The following is a 24999-nucleotide window of genomic DNA, read 5'->3' on the forward strand; positions in this document are numbered from 1 at the left end:
CTTTTTATCCGGTGTGAAAAAACACGGAAATGCCAGCAATGCAGCTGCGCAGTAGCCAAGGAAATGTTTGGAAGTTGACGGAGGATTGTGCCCCGCCTGGAAAAATTTGGCCTGCTTCCTGCCAGAGGACAGAGCCCTGGAGCCTGGCTGCATTTGGGGCTGTGATAGTTCAGGAACCTGGCATTTGGGCAAACCCCTGTTCTACCCTCCTTCTCGGGGTACTCGGGCAGCATCTACAGGCTGGAATGTGCATCATTTTATAAATTCTTTTTCTTTCTTGCTCTTATATAGTATAATTGGTGATACTACCTGTGAATTCCCTTCAGGAGTGTAAAAGGGTTGTTATGTATGTCATTTGAAAGGATATCAGGTCTGAGAGGGTGGGAAATCACAGACCTAGTTCACGCACCCATTTTACAGGTGGGGAAACTGAGACCAGGGGAGAGCAGGGAGACCAAGTCCAATTCATGCCCTTCTTCCCTGCTCTGAGAGACAGCTTCTAGTGGGCTCAAGCAGGTGTCCGTTCAGACCCCGACCCTCAGGCCTGTTTTCTCACCCTCCAGATGGAGACAGAAATGAGGAGACCTACTATGTGTCCTTTGCTCAGCAGAGCCCGGCACACAGTAGGTGTGAAGGATTCTTGGAGCCAGGGATTCCCAGGTTCAGTCCTTTTCCAGACCACTGGGGACAGAATAGGTGAGAGGAGAGAAAAAGGGGGCTCCCCTGGCCCCCAAAGCCCAGCCTCTCAGGTTTCTTCCTGTGAACTCCCCACCCCCTGCTCCTCCCTGCTCCACTCCAGCCACACTGGCTTTCTCTAAGTTACCTGAGCCTCCCAGGGTCCACAGCCTCTGGCCCAGCCTTCTGCCTCCAGGAACCTGTCCTAAAACAAACGCCCTGGAAGGAGGGTAAGGACGCCACTGTCATGTACAAGATCCACAAACTGAAAGCAGCCTCACTGTCCAACCATAGGGGACCCGCTCCACTTGGACTTAGGCTAAGAGTTCATCTGACATTAGGGGTACAGGCAGCAGCCATAGAGGGGACCCTGTGGTTTCATTAAAGTCATGTTTGCCTCTGGATGTCTGGCGTTATCTTTTTTCCTGTGTATACTTTTCTGTACTCTCCAAACGCCAGGCTCTGCACAGCCCCTTCCTGTCCCTCTCCCTGCCACCCCCAGAGGGACATAGGTCATAGCCTCGAGAAGCCACACAAGGGTTACTATCAGCAAAGTTTTATTTCAACTGTTTTTCTGCTCATAAATGACTCTGAAAAAGCCGATAGGCAAAGGCTAACCCACTGTTGTCTAAAGGCAATGTTGAGGCCACCGAGAATGTGGCTCAGATGGGAGGGTCTGCTCAAAATCCGCCCCCCCCACCCCCGGCACTGGGGCGCAGGCAGCAGGACAGGTAGGTTTAGGACAGAAGAATAAATAAACATGAACTGGGTCTCAGCTCTGCTGTCAGGGTCGGTGGCCCAGGACGCCGAAGCGGCCGAACCAGCTGAACCAACCACCAAGCTGACAGCCTGGAGCTCCCAAAACTGCTGAACATTTGCATGTACTGGAGAAAATGTGGAGGCTTCGGGTGGGCCCATGTGCCAGCCAGAGGGGCCCTCAACCAGCCCCCTCCTCCCCGGGCCCTGGGGTGGGGGCAGCCTCTCGCCCCCAGCAGTCCCTGCCAAGGGCTTTGGGGCAGTAACTGTATTTAGTGTCAGGTGCTAAGGCCCGGCCCGGCCCTGAGGCAGGAAGTGAGAGGCGGCAGGCAAGGCTCCAAGGTTGTGGCAGGGGAGTCCTTGGCACCTACAACTCTGGGCTGCCCGTATGTTTACTTACAGATTGTGGTCTGCTCTTGGAGGGGTGGGTCGTACATGGTGTAGATGGCCTTGGCCCAGGAGTGTGGGGTGTGTGGGGTGAGGGAGGGACAGGACCTTGGGCCGGGCATCACTGGTAAGAACTAGTGAGGGTCAGACAGGAACCTGCCCCAAAGGTGGCTGTGGTGGCCCACTGTGACAGAACCCTGTTCCCAAGGGGGCCCCTTGGGGGCCAGCCCAGCAGAACGGCCACCCAGGCATGGGCAGGCCAAGCTGAGCCCAGGGCCAGTGTGAGATGAGGGGGAAGTGACCTTATAGATGGCAGGAAGGGGCGGGTGCAGACAGGGCACATGAGGACGAACAGTGGGTGGGGCGGGGGGCGCAGGTGGCCAGTGCTGGCCCTCAGAAGGAGAAGCAGCGCTCCTTGGGGTGGCCCACGCGGTCCAGGTTGGGCAGGCAGGCATACTGGATCATGGGCGGGGGTCCGCACATCAGTATCAGTGGCTCCTCTTCTGGGGGAGGCAGGTGGTCCCGGATCATCTCCTCATTCACAAAGCCCTCGCTGTAGTCCCACGCTGTGGGGCAGGAGACGCTGTGAGCTCCAGTGTTGCACCAGGGCCCACCGGGGACTGACCACCCACCCGACGCCCTCCCTGGGCCGATGACGCTCCCGTGGGAAGGCCTCCCTCCTTTCTACAGTCACCTCCTCAGAGAATGAAGGGGTTAATCCAAGCAAACCCTCCCTGGTGCCCTGACCTGGCCTGGCTTGCCCATGGCCCAAACACAGCGCTTCACAGTTCCCATGTGGCCTTGCAGGTGGCCCTCAGGACTGCCCCATGGGTGGACAGGGAGAGGGTTGATGATCCCATTTTACAGACATGGAAACTGAGGCTCAGAGGACCCAGACCTGAGTTGTCCAAGGTCACACAATGAGAGATGCATTCGGCTAGGATGTGAACTCCAGGTCCCAGATGTCTACCCCCATGCCAGTGTCCACCCCAGGCTGGCCAATTTGACATTCTCTACTGATGCCTCTCCCACACCCCCACTGTGTGACCCTTGCTCCCCCCAGAGTGTCGCTGGCCTGTGAAGAGCCCTGTCTGGGTCAAAGCTGTGTTCTCATTGCCCAGATAGCCCAGTACACAGTACTTGTTCAATTAATAATGAAGGAAGGAACGACCCCAAACAAGCAGCCAAGGAGCCTGAAAACAGCAGAGTCCAGACACAAACCAAAGCTCCAGACGCAGCAGCACGGGCCCCTCCTGGTCCTGCCTGCCTCCCCATCTCACACATGTACACACACGGCATGCCTCCAGGCCCCGGCCAAGATCTGGAACCTTCTTTCATTCCTCCTAGCACCTGAGAGCGCCCCTGATGAGGCTGGCAGGGGGTCTTGTCCAACAGGAACTGATGTGCCGCTAGGGCTGCTCCCGGAGGGGGCCACCCAGCCCGGGTACACAGCGGGTTAACGGGGATGGAGGCTGGCAGGGCTCCGACGTGAGGAGGGGCTCAGACACCTGGGGGCCGTGTCGGGGGTACAAGACAGGAAGAGGAGGGGTACAGACGCCCACCTCTCCTCTTTAGCTCTGGCTTCCAATCTGCTGGGCAAATGACCCCTCGGTGCCTCAGTTTCCGCATTTGTCCTCACAGTGCTATCCTGCCTGCCGCACAGGGTTCTAAGGTCTGGCGAGAGGTCTACCGCCTTCTTTCAAGTTGCCTCTTCTTTTGGATGAGTGAGGAGGGGACCCCGCATGAAGCTCGCCTTCCCTCACAGTTCTTCAATGTTCAGTGGGGACAACTACTACCTGGGGAGTGAGGGCACATGCTGGCCATGCAGCCACGGTCCTCTCAAATGACCCCAGAGGGACAGACGAATGGAGGGACCAGACGATGCCCACCATCAGCTGCATGCGACCTCCCCTCTGAGGAGCCACCGCCGACCACGTCCTGATCCCACTGTGGGCGCCCAAACCCGGGCCAACCCCTGAGCGCTGGGCAGTGGCTGGGGTGATCACCCAGGCCTCTCCTCTAGCGTGGCTCCGGCGGGGCGGAGGGGCGATGGGGATGCGAGAGAGGCAGCAGGTAGAGGTTCAGAGGGCAGGACCAAGCAGGAGGGTGGACAGCAGACGGGAGGGGCAGGAGAAGCAAGGAAGGAGTCCTGCCTCTGTTAGAGGGGCCCAGAGCTCTGCCAGGACTGGATGAGGCTGGGGATGGCCTTGTCCTCCGAGTCCCTCCAGCCCCCAACACCTCGTTATCTGGCTTGCCTCTGTTTTCCGCTAAAGTCCTTGACTTCCACAGAAACACAGCTCTGTAAGCCTAAGGTCAGGAGGAGGTGACTGGGGGACCTTGCCTAGATGGAGGACACTCACCGCACCACCCTCTGTCCGCCTGATGGGGGACCCTTGGGAGGGGCCGAGACCGTCACAGCTAGTCTTGGCAACGGAGTGCTGACGGTGGAGCACTCTGTGTGTCACAGACACTGACCTCAGTCACTGACCACATCTCCCTTTCCACTCTGGCCGCTGGGGACACAGACTACGCATGGCCCCCGGCAGCACGTGCATCCCAGCCCGTGTTTGTGTGCAAACCTCATTTCTGATCCCGTGTCACAGCCCTGCCCTTGTTGTTCTCTCCCTCCCACGTTCCACTTGTTCCACTCTGACTCAGCCTCGGGGTCTCGTGAAGCTGCCCAGATCCATCCGGAACGAGGGAGGGCACGGACACATGCCACTTTACAGTGGGGCGACAGGTCTGAAAGGACTTTGTAAAAAAACCGCGTGGAGTGGAACTAACTATTTGCTGATGTACGAAATGGGCAGGTCTGTAAGACATACCTCAGTTGTACAAGGATTTTCAAAGCTGGTGTATCTTTCCTTATCCGTGTACTGAGGCGGCTTTGTGGGGAAAGCCTAAGTCTGCTGCGTGAGCTGGCCCCTCTCCTGCTCCTTCGCTCAGCGCCACGACAGTCAGGCTGGCCAGTTACCACTTTCTTTCTCAGCCTCTGGAAGTCCAGCTTATACCCCATGTTACAGCAATATCGTAACTGCTTTTGAAATGTGGGTCAGTTGGGGTAACAATAAACGTAAGTACCAAATGATAGGAGAAAACCCACAGCACCTCCCTTGGCCTGTAACCGGTACTGCTCTTAAAACAGTCCCTGGGAGGTGGCCACTTCGGTCATGGCGTTGCCATGCGACACCAGCAGGGGTCAGCGGCGGCCCCTCTTCCTGTGGACGGGGCCTTCCACGGGCAACAGGGAAGGCGGCCCATGTGGCTGACGGCCTGGCCTACCACACTGTCAGAACCCACGACCACAGCAGAGCTGAACTACCCTTCTCTCTCCCCCTTCTGTTTGAGACCTGGGGACAAGATAAATGTCCCCTTCTTCACCAGAAGAAGGGCAGCTCCAATCGGACCCCCAGAACCCGCGTCCCCCGCTCGACCTCCACCCCCACCCCTTGCCTGACTCCATCTTCTCTGGGTCTCACTGACCACTGCTCCTCCGCTCTGTAACTGATGAAGAAACCTGTTTTCTGTCCATCCTGCTCGAACATCAGCCCACGGGGCCAGGTGGCTCCGTGCACACACACACAGCTCGGATGGGCTGGCCCAGGACGGCCGGTCCAGCCAGAGGCCTCAGGATACGGCTGTCAGGTCCGCCCGTCCCTCCAGGCCCAGGACCCGACTGACCCCCGGGAAGGAGGCTCTTCTCTCAGAGGTGGGCCCAGACCACCTGGCTCACTAGACGGGCACCAGCCCCTAGAGCCCATCTGTTCGTTTCTGGAGAAGCAGCGGGTGGTGCCTTCCCCCCACTGTGGCTGCCTCCCGGGGAACTGTGGGCTGTGTGAGGAGTGGAGGCCAAGCAGGGGCAGGGGGGCAGACCCTGAACAAGATGACAAGCTGCTGCCTCTATGAGTACTTCGAAAACATCATTTCTGCACTGGCTGGAATGGCTCAGGGGATTGAGCGCCAGCCTGTGAATCAAAGGGCCACCGGTTCGATTCCCAGTCAGGGCACATGCCTGGGTTTTGGGCTGGGTACCCAGGAGGGGGTATGTGAGAAACAACCACACATTCATTGATGTTTCTCTCTCCTCTTTCGCCTTCCCTTTTTCTCTCTCTAAAAAGAAATACATTTTTTAAAACTTTTTTTAAAAAAAGAAAATGTCATTTCTAACATGTAGAAACTTCCCACGAAAATGCAAACTCGGCTTCCCTCCAAAAGCGGGAAGGCCTGGGCTACGGAACTGAGGTCCCGCAGAGCCGAATGCCTGCAGCTGGGAGGGGCTGCCCCACTCTGGACAGGCCAGATGCTCGCCAGCTTGCCACACTTCCCACCGCTCCCTACTGTCTACCGACCCCGAAGCAAACACCATGGGCATTATCTACCAAGAAGAGTACCAGACCTGCTGCTTTTCTCCCAGCAAAGATATTGCTTTGCATCCACATCTACCTAAGGCAGGAGAGTGAAGAGGTTTAGCTCCCAGAGGGCAACCTTGTGACATTGGGGATAGCTCCATCCACTGCCGCCTATGTGGTTCTCGTTCCTCCACAACCAACTTGTGACCTTGGCAAAGAGCTTAACACCTGGACAGGTAGGACCATAAATCAGCCCAACACCCCACCCCCGCCCCAGGCAGATGACTGAAGAGAAAATGGGGGCAAAGTACCTAACAGGGTATACACAGTGGAAATATTAGCCCTGGCCGCAGCAATGGCCCTGGAGACTGGGCCACAGTGAGCCACCCCCCACCCCCACCCCAGCAGGGAAGACCAGCTTTCTTTGTCCAGCAGGGGGCAGTGCAGTGCAGCCAGGGGAAGGCCTCCAGCTCTGGAGGAGGAGCAAGTGAGTTGAGTCCAAGCCCTGTCTCTGGAGTTTTCTAGCTGTACGATGTGGGGCACTTCTTCCCCCTCTCCGATCCTTCTTTGCACATCTGAGAGGTGGCATCACACCACCTCCTCCTCACAGGGCCACTGTGAGAGTGTGCACCTCAGCGCCATGTGAGCAGAAGGCTCCGCACCGTGGAGGACTCAGCACAGGGAGCTGCAGGCCAGCGCCCCGACCCCGGCCCATCCGGGGCTCCCATCGCTCACCTTCAGGGGCCTTGTCCACCGTGTACCAGAGCTTGAAGCGTGCAGAATGCTCGTTCCTCAGCTCCTCCAGCTCGGGCCGCAGCAGGATGTCCTTCTCAGTCTGTGTGGGGGACAAGTCCAGTGGTCAGGAGGGGTGGTGGCAGGGACTGCCCTAGGAGACACTCATCGCCCACCTGTGGGCCACACCCTTGGCAAGGCTCCAGGAAAGCAGTCGGGCTTAGCTCTCCAGACTCCTGAAAATGCTCACCCCTGACTCATCTCGCCTCGGGAGCGGATCAGGCTGTGGGTGAAGGTGTGCGCTCCAAATGCAGTTTGCCAATGGTTTTTCACGTCATGGGCAACGTGTACGATATAGTCGGGGGGAGTTGAGAAAGTGGGAAACAAAACCATAGATGGGAGCACTGAACTCCAGCACAGAGGAAGGAGACGGGAAGGAAAATGTGCCAAAATATTCATTGGGATGATCCCTAGGGGGTGGTTACCATACTTAAAATAATGAGTGGTTCACTTAAAAGAATAAAGGTTTGCCACCCTCATCCCTCGGACAAGCCTTGGTTGTCCATCCGTAAATTAGGGAATAACAAACAGCTTGCAGCCACAGAGCCCTATAGGGTTCAGGCCACTGTCCTCTCCTCCAGGAAGCCTTCCTGGACCCCCCAAGGGAGACGACTGACATTGCCTATCTTCTGATACCTCTGTCCACACTGGGTCCTAACTGTTTAATCTATGCCAATCGGACTGATGGAAAGTAACTCTCTTTATTTTTTTATTACTAATAAGTAAAAGTTTGTCACTGGTCTAGTCGTATCTTTTCTTACTAGTTTGCAAATCTCTTAGTATTAAGATATTAATATTAATTCTATCTTGTATGTTTCCCCTTCCATATAAAAATATGTGTGTGTGTTTTGTTTTTATCTTCACCTAAGGACATTTTTTTCATTGCTTTTAGAAAAGAGCAAGGGAAAGAGAAACATCCATGTAAGAGGGGCATCCACGGGTCAAACCCACAACCTAGGTATGTGCCTTGACGGGGAGTCGAACCCACAACCTTTTGGTTAGGGGATGACACTCAAACCAACTGAGCCACACCAGCCAGGACAAAACACTGATATGCTCTTAATTTTCCAGCGGAGGAGCCGCCCCATCAGCCTTTCGCTGTACAGGCTCTCCGCTGACAGACGTCCGGCCCCCATCATTCATTCCTTCACCAACACTTCTTGGGAAAATGCTCAGCACTAGTTTTAAAGCTTCAATGTTTTGTTTTTAAAAAAAAAAACAACCATGTACATCTTTAACCTAAACTTCATTTTACTGTGAAGGCAAAGAGGGAATCTATTTAGTTTTTTCCAAATGCATAGCAACTAAGCCAACACCCATTCTCTTTTTCTTTTGTATTTCTTACTTGTTCACTTATCAAGAGAGATTACTCCTTAGCTCAAATACGCACAGTTCAGGAACGTAGGTCAATGACAAACTTCCTTGGAATTCACCCCAAGGAAATTCTTTACATTGCGAGATCACTTTGCCCTCTGAAAGATACAAGCCTTCCTCATGTTCTGGAAATCTTTCACGGACCCATGACTTCTGTGGAGAAATATGGAATGCTTCAGGAATGTGTGTGCTGTCCTTGTGCGGGGCCACGTGGATTTCTGTATTGTGCCAATTTTAGCACATGGGCTACTGAAGAGCATCCAGCACCCATTCCCGTCTCTCGCCCCGGGTCTGCGGTGTCCCCTGCAGTCCGTGTAAAGTCACACACACACTCAGGCCTGTCACTAGGTCAGACGAGTTCAACAGAACTTTCTGCGGTGACCGGCACGGTCTCAATCTACGTCATCCAAGGCAGTAACCACCGGCCACAAGTGGCCGCGGAACTCATGCGGTGTGGCAGCTAAGACGGTGAAAGTGGGTTTTTAACCTCAATCTTAATTCATCTAAATGTAAACAGCCACATGTTCTAGCATGTTCCGGCAGCCTAGACTTTTACTGTGTTACCCAGAACGCAGCAGGTCCAGGAAGCCCAGGCCTCACGTGCGGCTGGAGAGCGTTTTCATCGCTGATGCTTTCTCAGTACGCTTTAACACCGAGGGCGTAAATTCTTCCTTGTTACTCCTTTCTCAGCACCTTCCTGGGTGTGCACGTCTATGATGTCTTCCAGACTGTTCTGCATTATCTCATCATACGAAAGGGGGACATTCCCCGCCGAGAACGTATTACTCTCTCAGGATTCGACGTCCTCAGGCCATCAGTCCCTCTGTCCCAGAACTGCCTGGCCGCACTCGCCTCTCCCCCACTGTCCTTCTGAAAGGCTGTGTTCCCGGCAGGGTGAGGCTTGGCAGGGACCACAACCCGCCTGGGGCCAAGTGGCAGTTCTCACTCAGAGGGACCCTTCAGAGAGCCCCCGAGGTCCAAACGGTTTTCATACAAAACCAGGACTTTATTGACACTCTTCACTCCTGCTCCTCCAGAAAGGCCCGTGGAGCTCCCCGAGGCAGTGCGACCCCAGCCTCCACGTGGAGGGGATGCAGACACAGATGGGGAAACCAGCAGCACCACTGAGCCAAGCATTACAAAGGCTCCCAGAAATGTAAAACAAAACAATGTTCTCCAAACTATGCAGTTATTATTCACAAAAAACGCTCCGGTTCAAGTGCTGGTTCTACCACGTCCTGTGACACTTACAGATGAGGCCCTTCCCGGGCCTCCGTGTGCAGAGCTTACAGAAGTGGGGAGATGCCCTGCCCTGGAGGGGTGACGGGGCCAGCAGCCTCCACAGAGATGAACCCGCACAGCCCCGTCAAGCTGCTGCCTGCCCTCCTGCCCCACCAGCAGCTGGGGATTTCTGGCTCTTTTCATCCCCCCTGAGCCTCGTGAAGGTCGCCTTGGGTGGCCACCGGGCAATTTCCTATAGCTGTGCCCGAGTCCGAGGACCTGAGGCAAGCCCCAGTCCCTCTGGGCTCGGCGTCCTCATGGACGGATGGTGCAGAGCCTGGGCCAGGGGAACCCGTATCTGAGAGGCACAGGGCCCCGACACTGAAGGCGAGGAATGTCTCATCTTGGCCTCCCCCTGAAGGGACATCGCTTTATAGAACCCACGTAATGGGTCACGAAACAATGAACCAAGAAAGACCTGTGATGACCTTGCTCATTCCAGCTGAGGGCTCAAAGCCCAGAGAGGGAAAGTGACTCATTCAAGGCCACACAGCAGGCCGGGGAAGGCAGGCAGCAGGTATAGGAGGAAGACATGCACTCAGGGATGACGAGACCAAGCAAACGCTGCCCCAACAACCCCAGCCCAGGGACCTCGTGCAGAGGGGTCTCGGCACCCAACCGGTGACAACAGCCCCTCTGTCTCCAGGCCAGCCCCAGCCAGGCTGGCTTTTGCCCACTTCACGGGTGGGCTCTGAGCTGTTCATGGAGCGGCTCTGAGGTTTGCAGGAAGCAGCCAAGGGAGCAAATCTCAGGTGGGTGGCACCAGGTGCCTGGCTCCTCTCCACCCGCAAGTGTCAGGTCAGACACTGGGCTCTGCACTGAGAAGCCGCCCTCCGGCTGCTGCCGAGGCCACCTGTGCGTGCCATGCTCAGAGCGGCCCTCTCACATCAGCCATCCCGAGCGTCCCCACAGAGCCGTGCGGCTCCCTGAACACCTCGCCAGGCCCCTCGTCCCCTCTCAGCAGGAGCTGGTCTGCACGTCTCACCAACGCCCACTGACCTGGTTGGCAAAGAGCAGGTGGCACACGGTGTGGTCGTCTGGGTCCTTCATGATGGCGCGGATCACCTGCAGCATCGGAGTGATGCCTGCAAACGGCAGCCCCCAGGGCCGAGTGAGCCCCCACTGTGTACATACAGGCCAGTGCCCGGGGGAGGGACAACAGGCCGGGGTCCCTGCCTCAGGCAGCTCACAGCTGCTTGTACCTGTGCCCGTCCCACGCCCTGCTCCCCTCTCCCCCAGGGGACTCTGAGAGGGGCTCTGGGTCCACACACCTGTCCCTCCTGCGATCATGCCCACACACTTCACCGTCTTGATGGCCGGGTTGGATTTCTTGTCTGGACGGATGGCAAACTTTCCTGCGGAAAGGAGGAGGGGTGAGGCCCTGTGTTTGGGGGTCAGACGGGCTGGAGAGCCTGCCTCGCTTGGGGGCCCAAGGTGCAGGTGGCCACCACACAAGCCCAGCTGGTTAGGGAGAGGGAGAGGATGGTGGGATGCCGGGACCGACTCAAACACCAGAGGGACTCAGGGTGGGCTCCTTGCACAGACGGCACGGGGCGAGGTGCAGAGCCTGGCGCGCGGGAAGCTTTCAGTGCAACCCTTTCTTCCGCTCATTTTCAGCCAAACGAGGCTGGTCCTCGGGCTGAATGTGGCCCCCAAGGGCGGCCAGGCTGCGATGCTTGCGCCAGCCAACTTATTCCCTATACAGCTGGGGAAACTGAGGCCCCAGAGAGGAGACAGCTTGTCCAACAAGAGTCACCCAGGCAGACGGCAGCAGCGTCAGGCCCTACACCCACCATCCATCAGCCTGCCAGGCCCTTAGGGGGTTCCAACCCGATTCACCTTTGCCCTGGTAGACCAACAGCCCGTTCGGGCCCCGGAACTCAATGGTGTCTCCGATCTTCATGCTTTCCAGGTACTGGGACATCTTCCCTCCGGCAGGAAACTTGGGATGGGTGTCTTTGAAGTAAACCTGTAGGACACACCCACAGTCCTCAGTCCTCAGTCCCCTGTTCCCAGGGTTGCGGGGGTGAGCTCTGGGCCGTGACTCAGAAGTGACTCCCAGGGGCTCTTCTGCAGCCTGTGTGTGGCCCTCTCACACAATACCCCATCCACCCATCAAAACTTACCCATCTGTGCCCCATACCTCAGGAGTCTGCCCTCCCCCTAACATGTGCTCGGAATCCGAAACATCAGCCTGGTGCATACAAGGCAGCCAACCCAGTGGCTTGATTTGATGCATTCACATTCCACCAAGAACCCTCTGTGACTCCTTCCAGCTGGGAGATGCCAGTGGCGGTCAGCACAGCAAAGCTAAAGGCTCCAGGAAATGGGCTCGGCCACGCCCTCCCCTGGTGGACATTTGGTTCTTCCCATTTTGTGCTGTCATAGGAACATCAGTCTTACAACAACTTCCTGCCCTGTGCCCCTGGGGATTCCGGCTTTGGAAAGAAGTCTACAACCCTCGGAGAAAGAGACGGGGAGACAGAGGATCAGCAGCTCACCCAGCCCAGAGCTGGGAAGGCTCCTGGGGGGCACTTCCCCTGGGGTTTGGAGGGCAAGCAGGTGTGGCGGGCAGAGAAGGGGAAAGACGGCAGGGGAGGGCAGGGTGTGCAACAGCCAGGCAGCCTGAAAGAGCTGCGGGTCAGGGGAGGGAGAGGGGCCCGATGTGGCTTCGGCCCGGGGACGTGTCTGTGTGGAGTGGGGAGGCGGAGGGAGAGCAGGGAGAGGAAGGGCGGTCAGAGCACACTGTGTGCCAGCCTGGGTCTCTGACCTTTATCCAGGGCCAACTGTGGCCAGCGAGGTCTCCCCACCAGGATGGGCCTGGTCGTTGTGCGCTTTCTACCCTGCATTGAATCTCCCCAATGCCTGCACACCCGGCCGGAGTGATGTCCGTGAGGGCCGATGCCCAAACCCTCACCACCTTCCCTCTGCTTCTAGACGAAGCCCCAAACTCTACCAGGGCCTCCGAGGCCCTGCCTGGCCCCACTGACCTACCCCGACTTTGACCCACTGCCCTTTGGCTGCTTTTGTCCTTGTGCTTCCTTGGGATCTCAGGGCCTTTGCACCCGCAGCGTCCTCTTCTTCCCTCTTCACCCGGTCTCAGTCGCCAGCCCTGGCCTCCCTGCTACCCGCTCAGGGAGCAGCTCCCGTCACCCCACCCCTGACCCCGGTCTGGTGCCGCTGCACATGCTCAGTACCACACCTGTCCCCTGGAGGCACCGCTGATCTCCGCGGGACCACACGTTCACTGTCAGCTCTCCAGCTAAAGACAGGGTCCCGAGACCAGGCCTGGGCACCCCGCAAGGGGTCTGAATGACACTAAGCTGGGAAGGGACTGAGGCTAGAGCCAGGACTAAAGGGGTGAGCTCCCTTCCTGCCCTCACAGACCTAGTGCCCACCCCAGGACTCAGCGGGGGCTCTGCCTCTGTCCTGCCATCCATGAATGGCCAGCAAGGGGCCCCTGGGGGCCCACACACTGGAGTTAGGACAGTGACTCTGGGCCCCAGCCCCTGCCCTCTGCCGAGGCCCCACATGGCTGTTGCTGACAAAGTACAGTTGGCTATTCACTCAGGGACCAGGCTGCGGGAGACAGGGGCCCTCTGGAGGCCTTGGCTATGATGTGGTCACCCTCACACCTGGCCCTGCGTGGCTGTGGCCCCAACACCTCACCTTGATGACCAGGTCCACGAAGCCCTTGTCGTCATCACTGGAGACGGGCGTGTAGGGCCGGATGACCAGGTTTCCATCGATTCGAGCCGAGAGGTAGATGTGCTGGCCTGCAGGATGGGGAGAGGGCACCCTGGGTCAGGGACTAGCCCGCAGGGCCTATGGCCCTTTCCACCCACTGTCCTGGGCTCGCCCAGCTTTCCACGCCTGCCCTGACTCAGCTCCCACTGCCCCCTCAGGGATTCCCACCATGTCCCAGCTTCCTGCCACCACCCTGTTGTTTGTGCTGGCGCCACTGCCAGGGACACCGGGGCATTTTCTCTCCCTCTCTGACACTTACCCCTGAAGGCCCACAGCAGCCACCACCTCCTCCTTGAAGCCTTCCCTGCTCTCCTGAGTTGAAGTGCTAAGTGCCCACCTCTCTGATTAGCACCCGCCCCGGTGTGGGCTGGGCTGGGGCTGCACTCACCAACAGGGAGGCCCAGGATATGCTGCGGGGATGGCAGGGCAAAGCGGAACCGCCGGGTGTCATGGTTGATGACCTGTAAGGAGGCCCGACCTGGTGGATGGCACCCAGGGCAGAGGGGCCACCGGACCTCAGAGCCCCCACCCTCCCCAGCGCACCCAAGTCTTTCAGGGAAGTGACACTGATGCTGTCGTATGTGGACACACAGCCTGCACCCATGTGTGCAAGAACACGTAGGTCAGGCACACCCTGGGGGGGCCTCTGTCCTTGGTGGCCCGTGGGAGGGCCGTGACATGCCTAGGGCCCCACAGCAAGACCGTGAGAGCAGGAAGCAAGCTCAGGATTCTGAAGGGAGGCTGCCAGATGGCCCGGAAAATCCCAGGGACAGGGGGGAGGGATCCGCCTCTGCCACCAGACTGAGCAGCGTCCTGAGGCAGCAGGAAGAGCTCAGGGACCAGGCTGGCACACTGGGGTGGAGCCGAGACAAGGCCCCGAGTGTCCGGGCCTGCACTCCAGAGAGGGGCTCTAGAAACCACTGCTCAGAACCAGCTAAGCCCCGGGGCAGCGGCGGCTGGCGGCAGGGGGCAGGGTAGCCTCATCGCCTGGGTCCATGGCAGGAAATTGGCGGCCATTCCCTCCAAGGCGGGGGCAGAGGCTGGTGAAGAGGAAGAAGCCGGGATTAAAGCCCCAGAAGCACCCCCGCCCTGGGCGGTCTTAAAGTGAGGCCAGGTAAGCTGTGGTCAGAGCTGGGAACCGAACCCAACGCCCTGATCCTGACCAGGGCTCCAGCAGACAGCTGGGGGTCTCCCCTGCACCTGGTGTGGCCAGGAGGATGGGGGTGGGGGGCGGCTGGTAGGACAGGTTAGGTGTCCAGCACTTGTTCACACACGGCCAGGTGATGAGGTCCACGAGAGAGAGTGGTCTCACTCGGGAGGGGCGATGGGGACGCAGACGTCTCTAAAGGCACAGAGCACCACTCTGAGCACTGCTGCAGGAAAGACGCCGTGCAGCCACCACTTGGACAAGGGCCTTGTCAGCGGCTGGCGGGCCTCTCTGACCCCACAGCCCTGGCCTGAAGCTGCCCCCCCACCCCCAGAAGCCTTTGCACTCTGGTAAGAGCCTGAAGGCTTCTGGAAACAGATTCCAGAATTATTGACTGGTCCTGGGGTCCAAGGTCAGAAACCCACAAGCCAGGCGATTTAGGGAGGAAGCACAGAAATGAGGGAAAGACACTGACGAGCACTGTGCCGGACAGCGTCTCTTGGGGCACAGCAGGGTCAGGAGGCCAGACTGGGCCCAGCTCAACCTGGGGCTACTGTCCAGGAGGCTGCCGGCCATGACAGTCAGCAGAAGACACTCGGCAACTCAGGGAGCTTGTGATCACCTGGTCCCATCCCACTTGGAGAGAAGAGCAGGCCACAGGGGCCCTTCCCCGGGCCGGGCCCGTGACGGCGCACAGCAACAGTATCAAAAGGCGGCCCTGACCTGTGTGGCTCAGCAGGGTGGGCACCATCCCACAAAGTTTCTGAAAGGCTGTCGGTTCGATTCCCAGTCAGGGCACACACCTAAGATACGGGCCAGGTCCCCAGTTGGGGATGTGTGAGAGGCAACCAATAGATGTTTCTCTCCCTCTTTCTACCTCCCCCTCTCTCTCTCTAGAAACCTTATGATTTCATCTTAGTAAGAAAAAATGTATATAAAACATATTGAAAAAATAAGCTGTCTCATCTGGAAGGCGGTGACTTTTTTTTTTTTGCCTCTGTGAACTCCTGGTACAATCACAGACACACAATCCAACGGTTTGAAGCCTCAGCTTCGTGCGGGGGAGACTTGAGACTCGGGTGGAGCCCGGGGCAGGTGACTTTCTGTGCTCCGTGACTCAGTTTCCCCTGTAACACCCTCCCTGGGGTAGCTGCAAGGACCAGAAATAGCACCAGGGAGGGGCTTTGACAGGGGAGAGTAAGGTGCACAGGGAAAGGAGGGAGGGGGCGGTTTGTCACCAGGACCAGAAGGTCAAACAGGGCACCCTCACACAAGGTGGCAGGAACAAGCCTCTGGGAGAGACAGTGGAGCCGTACGGAGGCAATCAACGCCTGGCCCTGAGTACAGGCCCCTGGGGGCAGGGGAGGAGGGGAGGAGTCCTTGCCTTCAGGGAAGGGGCAGTGGGATTTGAAGCCCCCGGGACCCCTGGGAGGCCTGAGCCTGGGCCCTGGCTCTCCCTCTGCCTTACAGTGTGACCTGAATCACCCTCCTCCTCTCTCGCCCTCTGTTTTCCCATCTGTTAAAGGGGCGCCTGGGTCCAAAGGCCCTAAGGAGTCCCTCTGTGCCAGGCCTTCTGTGGGGTAGTGTGGGGTTCAGAGAACGTGTTCTGTGGTCGGAGACTGGGGTTCAAATCTCTCTGCTACTCACTGGTCGCCATAGAAACAGACACCACCTTGCTTTTCTCATCCATTAAAGGGGCAGAAAATAGGTCCTACCTTAGAGAAGCCGAGTCCAGAGCACTTTGAGACAAAGGCTGTGATGCTGGCAAAGAAAGAGGTGCCTTGGGGGTCTCCGCCCTGTGACCCCCGCACGGCCGGCACTCACCTCCTTGTCGATGAGCCGCAGTGGGTACTTGATGTCCGGGCTCTCGAGGGTGATGGCCGGGGTGGAGCGCTGGAACACCTTCATGAGCAGGCTGTAGAGGAACCAGACTGGGGAGAGAACCACGTGGCCCAACTGAAACGACAGGGACAGGCCCATCAGGTCAGCACGGGCACGGGGAGGGGCCTGTCACCTGCCCTTCCCTTCAGCACACCAGCTGGTTCACAGCTTCATGCCTCTGCCCTGCTGTCCCCTCTGTCGGGAACGTCCTCTTCTCACCACCCTCCTCCAGGGAACCCGGCATGTGTTCTGGTGCCGGCTGGGAGAGGTCACAAAACCCAGACTCATGAAGCCCATTGGTGCCTCCCAGAGTCCTCAGAAAAGCCCCACTTCCCTGAGGAACAGGGCAAGGAGCTACACGACAGTGCATGCCCCTTCCACCTCAGCTGCCAGAGAGCTCGGTCAGGTTCCCAAGTAATCGTGCTTATTCTTGAGGTCTGAGCACCTGTGTTCCCCCAGCAGACTCCTGAGCCCTGGGGTCCTGCCTTCAGCTGGGAGTGGCAGCTAAGGCACTGAGCTGTCCTGGCTGGCTGTGTGACCCTGGGCAAGCCCCTTGCCCTCTCTGAGCTGAACTGGACCAGGCCCTCTGCAGGGGTCTCGAAGTGCCGAGAGGCACTGCTTGGCACCAGGCTGAGCCCCACCCAGGCGTTAACTCACGACAATCCTACGAGGGCTCGAGTGGCATCACTAGCATTTTCTAGATGAGGAAAAAGTTCGGAGAAGTGAAGCGACCGGTCACAGTCACCTGAGGCCACCTGCCTCTGCAATGACACTGCAGCATCGGGCCCATGCTCAGCATCTCGAGTGGCCCCTCCTTGCCACGCCCTGCCCCCCACAGCTCAGTCTCATGTGGACCCTAAAGGGCAGTTTGGATTTCTCTAAAACAAGCCATGAGGGGAGCGGGAAGAGGCAGGAAGGGCGCCGGTCGGCCCCCAGGGAGAGCAGCCCTACCCCCACGCTGATTTCAGACTCTGGCCCGCAGAACATCCAGAGAGTAAATCTCCCTGGTTCTGTGCCGCCTCGTTTGTGATAGTTTTCGGGCAGCCCAGGAAACTAATGCTGCAGCCAAAGAGACAGAACAACTGGACACCACATGTGGTTTTGGGTTAGATCTTGGCCTGGGGCAGGGGGAAGGAAACAGTTTTGAAGGGAAGTTCGGAGACCGTGGTGAAATGGGACCTCGGGCCCACGATCAGACATCGACTTGGCGTCCACGGTGCTCCCATGATGTGCTCATTGCCCTGTGGTACGGCAAAAGGATGTCCTTGTTCTTAGGAGAGAGACACGGAAGTATCTGGGGGCAAAGGACCCCCCACCCATGACACTCAAATAGTTTCAAAATACACACACACAATAAAACGCACAGTCAGTGTTAACGTTTGGTCTATTCGGATGAAGAGTATGCAAGAGCCCCTTAAATATTCTTGCAACTTCACTGTCAGTTTGAAACTCTTTCAGAATAAAAAGTGGGGGCTGGCGTATCAAAGGGTGAGGCCCAGACCCAAAAGTTTCCGCAAAACAGTGGTTCTCAAACTTGTTTCAAGCTGTTCGCTACCTTGTCCTGGGAAATCGCCTTGACTTCAGTTCTCTCACCAAACGGCTGGGTGCATTCTTACCCTAATTCTACAAGGTCCCCCTTTTGCCTCGGCTTACAGCTAAGGAAGCTCACAGCTAAGTTCCTTGCTCCCGTGGGGGCCTCTCTGCTTCCTTCGGGGGGCTCTAGAGGCAGGGTGCTCTGCAGAACACAGACATGGAAGTGGCCCTGCCCTGTGGAGGGCTAAGCGAGATGACCTTCACTTCTCAAGGCCAAACCCTACTGCCTGCCCCCCTTCCTGGAAGCTCTCCCCACTCTCTATCAACCTGAGGAGGCCTCTCTGAACCTGAGCGTTCTCTTCTGTAGGAGGAAGGTGAGAGCCATGGCCCCGCCTACCTCCTGGGTAGGCGGAGCTGGGATGAGATGGGGGTCCCCAGGTGACAGAGTGCTCTGTGACAGGGGACTTGTAGGTAGACACACAGGGGCTTTTCCTGCCACCCTCAGGGGGCCCCTACCACCGGGGATCTGAAACACCCAAGTGAAGGAAGGGCAGAGGTGCCAAGATCCAAAACCCGGCCTGGCCCCTGGCCCCCAAACCAGCCCAGTGGCTTCAAGTTCCCTGGCTGCAGCGGAGGTGACAGGCCCTTTGTTGGGCTCAGAACAATGTGCGTCTCTCCCAGGCTGGGTGCAGCTGAGGCTTCCCCCCACGGGGCCCTCGGCAGTTGTGGATGGAAAACCAAGACAAATTCACACGGACTACCGAGTCCTGTGGAGGAAACGGACGCACGGCTACTCCCTCCAGGGGGGAGAGCCTAGGAGCGGCCTGGCAACTCTCTCAAGGGGGGAGTGCCCTGACCCTTGCCTAGACAGGCTTTTATTGGGTTTAATTTGCACAGGAGTTTAGGTACAGCTTATTAATCATTGTCAGGCAGTAAACAGGAGATACCACACAAAGAACTATTAGGGCTTCTTCTAAGTCAGGGTCTATCAGCTTAAAAGGCTACAAAACTTTTCGAAAACAAACTCATTTCCTGCTTGGACCTTTATCATTGAACTAAGAGCATTCTTAGCAAAGCAGGCTTCACAGGGTTTTACATATCCTTTCTCAGGCCTGATCACCTGGGGAGCCCGCCATTCCCAGCACAGGGCTGCACTGCCCTCTATCATTGTTTCAGACTCAAGTCAGGCAGAGGAGGCAAATAGCCAAGGAATTCTCGGAGACTTCTCACAGACAGACTGAGGACTCCGGCTTCGTCAAAGCTGAGGGGCGAGGGGCCATCGCCCCCTTTCTCCATAGCCCCCCAATTCCTTCCCTGGGGCCCCCACATGATCATGCCTGTCTTAGGTCGTTCCCCCCTTAGGGAATCCTACCTGTCACTGGCCAACTGATCAGGCACTGGGGGCCAGTTATGGAAAAAGGAGCAGAAGTGATGACGTCCCTGCCAGGGAGATTAATTAAGCTTTGTCTTTTTAGTGGCTTATGGTCCGAAGGTCGCGCACTCAGCCTTAGCCCTGGGGGATTTACAGCTCCTGGAACCAGGTGGCTTATGGTCCGAAGGTCGCGCACTCAGCCTTAGCCCTGGGGGATTTACAGCTCCTGGAACCAGGCGGGGCGGTTCCAGCAGTCTTTTATTGAAGGGTCTAAAAAGAAGGCTGGGAGATGCCCAGGGCCACCTGCCCAGTTAACCAGCACCTACCGTGTTCTCCGTGCCGTGGGTGCTTCTCCCCACCTAGCTCTCACCTAAGGCCCTGTCGGGCAGCCCTGGACTCGGGGGTCCCCAGTTCAGGACCACAGGAGAGAAACTGCCATCCCAGTCCCCAACTTCCTCAAGTGCAGGAGGGTGCTCCCTTGTACGACTAAGGAGGAAATAAGGCAGGGAAAGGCCACGCAGAGCGAATGTGGCCAATGTCCCCAAGGTGACAATGCTCTAGGTATGGGTCATGGGAGAATCCTCACTTCGACCCCAGGCCCTGGGTGCCCTGAGGAAACTGAGGCCCAGAGAGGATGGGTAACTTGCCCCCAGTCACACCAACGTCAATCCTCAGGAGACCACACTCACGGCAAGTGACGATGTTGTCCCTGTTTCTCAGAGAGACTGAGTGACTTGCCCACGGTCACACAGTAAGTCAGGGTGGAGCCAGGATTCAACCTCAGGCCTGGCAAGCATGAAAAAGGGCTCTTCCGGAACCTGCTCCCGGGCCAGGTACCCCCTCTGTGCCCCAACCCCCCACACCCACCACAGCCCAATGTGCTGCCTCCCACAGGGAGGCCCCGCTGCCCAAACCAACAGGCTGCCGCCCCCCCGCCCCCGGGGCTCCCCACTGCCCACACTCCAAGGCCCTACTGACGGCCACACCACCAGCCCCTGGCCCCTCTTGCCTCAGGCCTTTGCACACCAGATCGCCCTTTCTCTTCCCTTAGCCAACCGACCAACTCCTCTTCATCACTCAGAGCCCAGCCCGAATGTCAGCTCCACCAGGACGGGCACTGGTTAGCCAGCTCATCAGGCCAGAGGTCAACGGGCTTCCACAGCCTCCGTGCCCTCTCTGTGAACTCCCTGGGGGGGAGGACTGGGGACTCTAGGCCGCTCCCAGATCAATACAAGAAGCCACACCCACGGGGAACACTGTTTAGGAAAAAGTTGAGTGATATTACGTTCTCGGGAAATCACCATTGTTTGGGAGCCCTGGAAATGAACTTACATGACATTGAGAGCCAGCTGGGCTGTGTTTACTCTTCCCTCAACGCAGCTGTTTAAGTGCAAGGCCAAGTTCACTAACAAAAGACCCTTCGACCTGCAGCTTGCCTCAATGTGCAAACACCTTTGCTTTTGATGACCCCCAGTAATGGGAGACAGGCCAACTGTGTTCTTCACTTGACAAATGGGGAAACTGAGGTTCACGGAGACCCAGGGTGGATTCTGAACTTTGGTTCTCGGTTTTCCATCACTCACCCTACTTTTCTCGCCTGTCCCAAGCCCACCAATGCTGGCCTGTGGTATGTGCTGGGCCACGAGAAAGATTCGTACCTCAACAGCTCTGAAGGCCAGCCCTGACCACAGGCTTTGGCCCTTCCAGGTGCCAGCCCCAGGCACAAACTCCTCACTAGTGGTCACAGTCAACACACAGCAGCAGGCCCTGCGGCAGAAGCCGCAGGAGGTCAGGGAGACCCATGCGTCTCATCCCCAGTGCGTCCCTGGGGCTCAGAGCAGTGACATTCAATTATTATTTGTGGATAAACCTGTGAGGGGACAAGTCCCATCCCCCGGTCTCTCTCTGACTCTAGTCTGGAAGTTTCAGGAATAAGGGCAAGAGTCCAGATCCCTCCCCGGCGAGGGGGGGGCACGCATGACCCATCCTGTCTATCTGAAAACCCACAGCCCTCCAGAGAACACAGGCTTCCTGGCTGTGTCCTCACCTGTGGGCACACCCACCTCCCCGAGCTGTGGTGGGACTGGGGCCACTGCTAGGCAGCCGGCCAATGGCAGTGGCCTCCCAGTCCCTGCTCCTTACCACAGAGGGCTCCGCAGGGCCAGTTACCCTCCAGCCCGGAAGGCAGAGCAGTTACAACCCGTATGTCAGGTGAGGAAACAGGTGAGGCTTGGGCAATAATCTGGAGGGCCAGGACTGGAGGCCAGGTGTCTGGCTTGAGTCCACGTAGCGAGCCCCAGTCCACGAGGCCTCTCTGTGCCCACGGGGCCTGCCTGGCCATCGAGAGAGCAGAGGAGGACTTCGTATGCCCCCAAATTACCATCTGGGGAGGCGGCTGTGGGTACGCCCTCAGTCCTTCAGGCCACCAACACTAGTGGGCACACCTGCCAGGGCCTGTGCTGGACTTGGGGGACCCTGGCCCGGGGACCCCACCCCTGAGGAACTCAAGCTAGTGGGGGAGACAAACCTGGGGAGAGAAAAGGGTGCAGTGGAGGGCGAAGGCTCGGTCTCCGGAAAGTGAGAGGCTTTGCCAGGTTCACAGGCCGTCCCCGTGATCTGGAGCAGGAGCACCCCCCACCCCCGCCAGCAGTGGGCAGAGCAAGCAGAGGCAGATGGTCGAGGCCAAGGCCTCCCCCCAGGTCCTCCTCACCATGCTGCTTGTACACGTAAACACAAGTATGTACATGTAAACATATGTCCATACACACCACCCCCCATCCCAGCCACCAGGGGGTCTGGGCAACGACAGCCTCCCAGGACTTGGCCTGAGGCTCTGCAGGCTGGGCTCTGTCCCATCAGGAAACCAACTGCCCCCCTCCCCCCGCCACAACCTGCCTTTCCTCACCTTGACAACACAGGAGGGGAGTGGGAAATGGGGTGCCAGAGGCACAGAATGTCCCTGGCTCACCCACCGCACCTGAGGAGCTGGGTGGCCCTGCTCCCCGCCACAGGGTGTCCTGCCTGCCCAGCTGCCCACCCCCTGGAAGCCCCACTGGGACCCTGGTATCCACTCTGCCCAGGTGAGGTCTTGCCCATCCCATACACCTGACCTGGGCAGAGTAGATGCCAGGGTCCCTGGGCCGAAGCTTACCTGCTTGCTGCCTGCTTGCCAGCTGTCCCACTGGGGTGTGTGGCCACCTCCCTCTGGGTCCCCTTCTCAGGAAGTGGGAGGGAGTGGAGGAAGTTCTGCAAGGCGGGGGCAAGGGCTCCCAGCTTGCAAGTGCAGAAGGGAACCCAGCAGGAGGGGCAGGTGGACAGCAGAGCCGCCCTCTAAGGACAGCTCCAGTCCTGCTTCCCAGGGAACACAGAGGAGGAGGAGCTGCCAGGGCCAGTGGGACAGCCTTCAAGTCTACCTGTGGCCTTGGGCCCACTGTGCACTCACAGCTGGGCCAGGGGCAGGGGAGCCACAGTCCCCAACGTTCCCCTCAGGTGGTGGGAGACTCAAGTGCCAAGACACCGGCGGAGTCCCGCTGGGGTGTGGTAGGAGGCCCCCTTCAGAGCCTGCACGTCCCAGATAAGGTGCCTGGCACAGCAGCCCGAGCTGGCTCCTGCAGACTGCGGGGCGCCCCTGTGCCAGGCAGCCTGGCCAGGGTCTGCTGTGGGGGTTCCGGGCCAAGTGGGGGTCCCAGCAGGGCCCATGAGGAAGGGGCAATCCCCACCAATGCTTGGATGGATGAGGTCTCCTGACTCCAAGATGGGGCTCCGCCCCTCCCATGGCAGGTGCCAGAGGGCCTTGGCTGACAAGGTGTGGAACAGCCACAAGCTGGGAATTGCCAGGGAGCCAACAACAGCTAGAAGGTGAGAAAGCACCATGAGGATGGGGGCCAGGGGAGGGCAAAATCTGGGAACACAGTCAGGACCTTGCACTGAGGTGTGGTCACACACTTTGCCCTGGGCAAGGCTGCCCCTTGGTCTGAATGTCCCCGAGTCCTGGGCTGGGCCACACATTCCTGAGCAAACACCCTTTGGCTTTATCCTGGAGAAGCCTCAGCAAGTCAGAAGGAGGCAGGTGTCCTCCAAGTCCAAGGCGCCTGGGCTGGAGGGGGAGCGGGAGGTGCTGGGCCCATTCCTCACAGTGCCAGCCCCCATCCCAACCCAGCCAGCACACTGGGTGGGGGCTGCTCTCTGACTATAGTCTCCATGGGGAGCACAAGCCCCCACCCCCTCCACGGTGGCTTTTGAGACACTGGAGATAGGAGGTGGGTCTGGTGGGAAGGAGGGAGGCCCTGGGCAGACCCAAAAGTGACAGTGGACTTTGGAGTCCCACAAACTCAGGCTGTGCCACACGCCGCTGGCCAAGTGTGAGTGCACGTCCTCCAACTGTCACACAGCCAACAGCACGGGCCCCTCACCCGCCAGGTCAGCAGCCAGCTTTGCTGGGGTAACGGGAAAAGGGCCCGCGGTAGCTGCTGCTGAAAGACACGCAAAATCCCTCCGGGGACATCACATGCATTCACACACACACTTTCACTCTCACATTTACAAACACTCAGACACACGTTCACACTCTAACACTATTCACACATGCAGATGATCCTCCCACATTCACACTCCCACACACCTGCTCAATCAGCCACATACATCCAATCTCTGTCTCACACCCTCACTCACTCGCACACACACACACACACACTCAGGCACACTTACTTCACACCCAGTCACCCTTCACATAGCCAGTGTCACACACGTGAGCACTTACACTAATGTGCACTCACATTCACACATGCACACGCTCACGTTCACATTCCATTCACACTTGCTCAGGCATACTTTCACAAGTCACATTCACACAATCACAAGTCACACACAGTCACACTCAGTCGCATACAAACTTCTGGATCACAGACGTTCTCTCACACTCGCGCACGCACTCCTCCTCCCCATTCCTAGGACCAACGGGGACAGGGCAGCAGGCAGGGCCACCAGCTGGTGCCCGCCTCTCACACGCCCACGGGGCAGGGAGCCGGTCCCCGTCCGAGGCCAGGGCGTGAGTCACCCCAGCCACTGGCACACCCAGACCAGGGAAGGGCCAGGCAGAGCGCCGCCGGCCAGGGTGCGGCCGGGTGGGGTGCCTCGCCGCCGCACCCCCACCCCGCAGCCCCGCCCTTCGCGGCCAGGTCGCAGTCAGTGCTGCGGGAGCCTGATGTCCGGATGCCAGCCGGTGCGCAGTGACGCCGAGCCCCGCGCCCGGCGCCCCTCGCCGCCTACCGTGCTCAATTGGGCCCCCATGGTGGTGCCGCGCTGCGCTCACGCCGCCGCCGCCGCCGCCGCCGCCGCCGAGACGAGGGGCCGCCTCGCCCAGGGCCCGCCCCGCGGTCACGTCACTTTCGGAGGAGGGCGGGACCCAGCGGGGCCCAGTCCGGGCTCGGGGACGGGAGGCGGAGCGCGGGCCCCTCCGTGTCCACTCCCGGGTGCACTTTGGGAGGGCGCCCCGGCAGAGACGCACCGCACGTGCTCGAGGCCGCGCCCGCCTGCTGTGCGTTCTCCTGTGCGACGCTGGCCGCCTCTGGGCCTCGATTGCCAGCGTAAAGGGAAGAAGATGGCGCCCCCCCTCCCCCGAGATGCGAGCTAAAATAAAATCCGGAAACTCCACCGCAGCTTTCCAGGCTTGCAGGAGCAGGCTCCGCCTGGCCTGGCCCCTGATG

The 24999-nt window shown here is 58.5% G+C and overlaps 1 protein-coding gene across 2 annotated transcripts; it reads right to left on the bottom strand.

Annotated features, from left to right (window-relative positions):
- Positions 1-1219: 1219 nt before the first annotated feature.
- Positions 1220-24665, bottom strand: CYB5R3 (cytochrome b5 reductase 3). 2 transcript variants are annotated; one of them, XM_037028492.1, is made up of 9 exons: positions 24563-24665; positions 16333-16464; positions 13750-13822; positions 13284-13390; positions 11454-11583; positions 10886-10969; positions 10614-10699; positions 6903-7002; positions 1220-2384 (listed from the first exon to the last, which is right to left on the bottom strand). In XM_037028492.1, the coding sequence occupies exons 1-9, from the start codon at positions 24581-24583 to the stop codon at positions 2212-2214; spliced, it is 906 nt and encodes a 301-aa protein (XP_036884387.1). In that variant the 5' UTR covers positions 24584-24665; the 3' UTR covers positions 1220-2211. The 2 variants fall into 2 exon arrangements, with proteins under 2 accessions (XP_036884387.1, XP_036884388.1); XM_037028493.1 differs by lacking the exon at positions 24563-24665 and adding an exon at positions 22446-22535.
- Between the last annotated feature and the right edge of the window lie 334 nt (positions 24666-24999).

Source organism: Sturnira hondurensis, unplaced genomic scaffold, assembly GCF_014824575.4.
Source record: "Sturnira hondurensis isolate 20B ecotype Veracruz unplaced genomic scaffold, ASM1482457v3 Scaffold0019978, whole genome shotgun sequence".
Classification (NCBI taxonomy): Eukaryota; Metazoa; Chordata; class Mammalia; order Chiroptera; family Phyllostomidae; genus Sturnira; species Sturnira hondurensis.